The following is a 4,805-nucleotide window of genomic DNA, read 5'->3' on the forward strand; positions in this document are numbered from 1 at the left end:
CTTTATACGTGCAAGAGCCTTCCTGATGCAATTTGTCTCAAAAATATAGACTTATTCCTCAAGAATCCCAAAATAGTAGACTTTATTAATACTTCCCATGGAGTTATTCTCAGAGTAGTTCTCAAAATTCAGAAAACAGTACTTTGTTTAAAGTTGAATTCTTCTTGCTACCATAAATGAGTACTATGTAACCCAGTGCATTTTCTTTTCCTGAGTCAAAACCCAATAGGTATTGTGTTAATGTCTCCTCAAGTCAGGTGCCTGGAAGTGTGGAGTGCTTCTGTTTCATTCAGGTGAATTCTTCCATTTGATCCTGAGAAGTTCTCACTTTAGTACTATTTTTGCATCCCATAGTCATTGAAAAGAATCTAAAGCACATTAGTGATATAATACTCAGTAAATGAGCCAGGCGCAGTGGCAGACACCTGTAATTGTAGTGACTCTGGAGGCTGGAGACAGGAGGATTGCAAGTTCAAGGCCAACCTCGGCAACTTAGCGAGGCCCTGTCTCAAAGTAAAAAATAACAGGGGCTGGGGATGTACTCCAGTGGTAGAGTGCCCACATTCAAATGGTGATTATACATGCCTTTAGGAACGCAATTGGTACATATAGGGAACTACTTGAATTGTAATTGTCTTTTTAAGCATAAGTTAGAACTGGCATTGCCATAGAGATCTCTTTAAATCAATTTGCAAACACCATCTGATTTGTGAGAAGATTGGTCTATAGTTCAAATCACAGAATGCAGATATTACAAATGAACATAAATCACATGGAAAATCAGCTCTGATTCTGGGAATTTCATCTGTGGTGGAAAGTGCTGGTTGTCTATCAAATTGTGTTTTCTTCCATTTTTTACAATAAGTAAACTGGGCATCTGGTTGCCTACCTAGAGACTAATTTTACTTTCTTTGTGATTAGATGTAACTTTTGACTCGCTTCTCACTGAAAAAGGTGAGTGGAAGTGGTCACTACCACATCTGCTCAAGATACTTTAAGGCACAGAAGTGTGTCTCCCCCAGGTTTTACTCTGGCCTCTCTTGCCCAGTGCTGACCATTTAAATAGCAAGAAGTTTCTAGATCAGGGGCTGCAAGTCGTCTCTGTCACAACTACTCAGATTAGCTATTGTAGCAGAAAAATGGCCCTCGTTGTCATTATAGCAAGATACATGGATGTGATTATGTTCTAATAAAACTTAATTTATGGACACTGAAATTTGAATTTTATGAACTTTTGTGTCAGGAAATATTATTATTTTAATTTTCATTCAGGCACTTAGGAAGGTAAAAACCATTCTTATCTCACAGGCCATTAAAAAGCATGTGCTGAGCCAGATTTGGCCTGCTGGCTTTACTTTGCCAACATCTTAAGGAAGGTTGACCTTATGAGATAGAAAGAACTTGAACCTTTGAATACCTGCTGATCAGAGCTACCCATCAACCTGGAACACTCACCGTGGACTTCTGCCAGGAAGACAAAATATCCTGCATTCTTAAAGCTACCTTGTAGTTAAGTCTCTCTTGTTATAGCAGCGCAGCATGTTCCTTTAACTATTGCATAGTCTATAACTCCTGGGTACCCAGCCATACCTCCCTTCCATAGTCCTTACCATGCTCCTTTTGGATACCCCAGAAAAGGAGGCTGGGTATCCTCCATCCACCTCCTCAATGTCTCTTCCAAGACTTGAGGGAAAAGGCTCGGCCCAGGGCTCCCTTCACCTCCTTGTTCCGAAGACTGTAGATGAGGGAGTTGAGCATTGGTGTGACGATGGAGTAGAAGACGGACACCACCTTGTTGAAGTTGATGGAGGAGGCCACTTTGGTCCTGACATACATAAAGAAAAGAGTGCCATAGAAGAGGCCCACTACTATGAGGTGAGCCGCACAGGTGGAGAAGGCCTTCTGGCGCTCAGCAGCTGAGCGGATGTGCAGCAGTGTCCAGATGATGTTGCCATAGGACACGGCGATGACGGTAGAGGAGGCCAGGAGCACAACCAGAGATACCAGGAAATCCACCGTCTCCTTCAGGGTGACATCTGAGCAGGACAAGGCCAGTAGGGGCGAGGCATCGCAGAAGAAGTGGTCCACAACATTGGGGCCACAAAATGCCAGCTGAGACATGAGGTAGATGGGCAAAATGGGTGTAAGGAAGCCTGCCAGCCAACAAGCAGCTGCCAGACGGATGCAGGTGCCCCAGGACACCAAGGACCCATAGCGGAGGGGCACACAGATGGCCACATAGCGGTCGTAGGCCATGGCGGCCAGCAGGAAACACTCAGTTGCCCCAAGGAAGGTGAAGATGAAAAGCTGGGACAGGCAACCAGCATAGGAGATATACTTGCCCCCCTCTACCCCAATAAAACCAGCCAGCATTTTGGGCACCGTGACTGAAGTGTACAAGATTTCAAGGCAGGACAAGTGTGTCAGGAAGAAATACATGGGTCTCCGGAGCCGGTGGTCAAGGCCCACCACTAATATGATGGCCAAGTTCTCTGCCAAGGTGAACAGGTACATGGTGAGGAAAAGCACAAAGAAAAGGAGGTGTGCCTCTTGCACCCCAGCAAAGCCCACCATGACAAACTCCGTTACTTGGGTCCAATTTGGGGTATATGGCTGCATATGTGGGAGGGAGAACTTGGTAGACTCATAGCCTCCTCGATGATGAAAACTCCAAGAGAGCCTAAGAGGATGTCGACTATAATACCTTCCAGGGCAGAAAAGGAAGGTGAAGTCAGACACTGCCCCCACCCACAAAGAATGCAAAGTCTAAGGGACACAGGAAAATGGACAATTTCAGTACAAAATGAAAAGGGTTGAATAGGATTGAGACAGGATATTATGGAAGGAAATAGCAGGGAATCTCAACCAGTCTTGAGAGGTCTTCCTGGAGGAGACAGTAAACTTGAACCTGAAAAAGAGGTATAAGTTCACGAGATGAACAGTAGAGAAGTAGAGAGAATGTTGCAAGTATAAAATCCCAGGTACCATAGAGGACATTGTGGATTCATCAAGGGAAAGGAAAAGCTAGCTCCAATCTGAGGGCCACAGAGAACTTGAAGAGTTCTAAGAAGGACACAATCCTTGCTTTTTGCCCTTCAGAAGGAGCAAGTTTGGCAGAAAGAAAAGAGGCAGAGAGGCCAGATTGGGAGGTTGTTGTGAGTATGACATGGAGTGATATTGGCCTTAACTATAGAAGTATCAGTAGATCTGGAGAGTGAATGTAGCTATTAAAACATAGAATCCACAAGATTGAGCTCAAATACAAGCTGGATCATCCCATTGTAAAAACATAATAAAAACTAGGTACAAAGAGATTAAACTCCTATCTTATTTTAAGAGTAAAGGGAAAATGTAGAATCTCCATTCCTACAGAAGTTTTAAAATGTAACCCAAAGCCTGGGATGGTGATGCATGCCTGTAATCCCAGTGACTTAGGAGGCTGAGGTAGGAGGATCATAAGAGCAAAACCAGCCTCAGCAATTTAGCAAGGCCATAAGCAACTTGGCAAGACCCTATGTCAATATAAAAAGGGCTAGGGATGTGGCTCAGTGGTTAAGTGCCCCTGGGTTCAATCCCTGGTACCAAAAAAAAAAAAAAAAAAAAAAAGCAACCCAAAATTCTTTGACACTCTTCCCATTGAAATGTGGGATCAATAGCTATTCCCTTGAATCTGGGCTCTGTGACTGACAGCAAAATAACATGGAAGTGATGCTGTGCCTGTTTTCAGGATCAGAAGAAACTGTCAGTTTTCACTTCCTGCTTTTTGGAATCCAGCCACCATATTGTAAGGAAGCCCAAGCAGCTTGCAGAAAGCCCAGATAGAGAAGAACTAGGGTCCCTACCCTGGCCAAGCTCCCACTGACAGCCAGCAGTAACATGCTAATGTAGGTGAATAAGAAGTCTAACAAATATATCCTTCAATCTCCGGTTAGGACTGCCAGACTGACACCAGCCTTCCCTGATGGACCCTCCCTAGTTGTAAATTTGTGAGCTAAATAATTGGTGGTTGCCACTTTAAGCCTGAACTAGAGTTTGAATTCAGGTTTGCCAAGTTCTTTAAAGCCCTTTCCCCTTCTGCTTATAATTAAGCAAGTTCCTTCTGGCTTCAACATCCCATGATTTCCAGATGAGGAAAGCACGCAGAGATACAAAATCAGAAATGAACAAGTCAGTGACTTCAGATTCCTGTGCATATCCTCACCATTTCTAAATCCAAGCTGCAACATCCTTACATGCCGCCCTCCCCCCCCCCCCAGAGGAGATGTTCACTGTACACAGATGCTGTAGAAGCCTGACTTGACAACTGTTATAAACAGATTTTGGAGTAAAGTTCTCTGAAATGTTCTCTCCTCTCTGTATTCAGGAGGAACATGAGATGTAGAGTCACACAGATCTGGAATCAGCCCTGGATCTGCAATACACTAGCTTCGCTGTCTCATATATGAATTGTTACTATTATTTCTAAATCTTACCTGTCCTTCTAGCTGTGACACAAGTTTGTTAGTCCTATCTTCATTTGAGTGCCTTTGACTTCCCTCATTCCCCCCAATTTGTATGCACATCAGACCAACAAGTGCAAAAACACACCTGCTCTGTACCAGGAACCTTGGCAGATCCTGAAGAGCATCCTGGTACAGAGCAGGTGTCCGCCAACAGCCAACCCGAGGTCAAGTACGGAGCCTTGTAATTCTCTGATCCATGGCTTAGAGTATGCCAAAACCTGTGGGGTTCATATCGGGTCCAGATTAGATCCACTGAAAGAACCTGCTTTATTACTCAAATGCTGAAGGAGGATAGAGAAGTAG

At 44.1% G+C, this 4,805-nt stretch overlaps 1 protein-coding gene across 1 annotated transcript; it reads right to left on the bottom strand.

The window, feature by feature from the left end:
* Positions 1-564: 564 nt before the first annotated feature.
* LOC124092746 (olfactory receptor 6Q1) lies at positions 565-4,203 on the bottom strand. The gene has a single exon (XM_058579597.1). The coding sequence runs from the start codon at positions 2,617-2,619 to the stop codon at positions 1,666-1,668; it is 954 nt and encodes a 317-aa protein (XP_058435580.1). The 5' UTR covers positions 2,620-4,203; the 3' UTR covers positions 565-1,665.
* Positions 4,204-4,805: the final 602 nt, after the last annotated feature.

Source organism: Marmota monax, unplaced genomic scaffold (genome assembly GCF_021218885.2).
Source record: "Marmota monax isolate L192 unplaced genomic scaffold, Marmota_monax_Labrador192_F-V1.1 WCK01_AAM20220418_F8-fsc00038, whole genome shotgun sequence".
NCBI classification, from domain to species: domain Eukaryota; kingdom Metazoa; phylum Chordata; class Mammalia; order Rodentia; family Sciuridae; genus Marmota; species Marmota monax.

Bases quoted from the DNA above. Each gene is read 5' to 3' on its own strand.
- LOC124092746 (XM_058579597.1), bottom strand. From the start codon at position 2,619: ATGCAGCCATATACCCCAAATTGGACCCAAGTAACGGAGTTTGTCATG.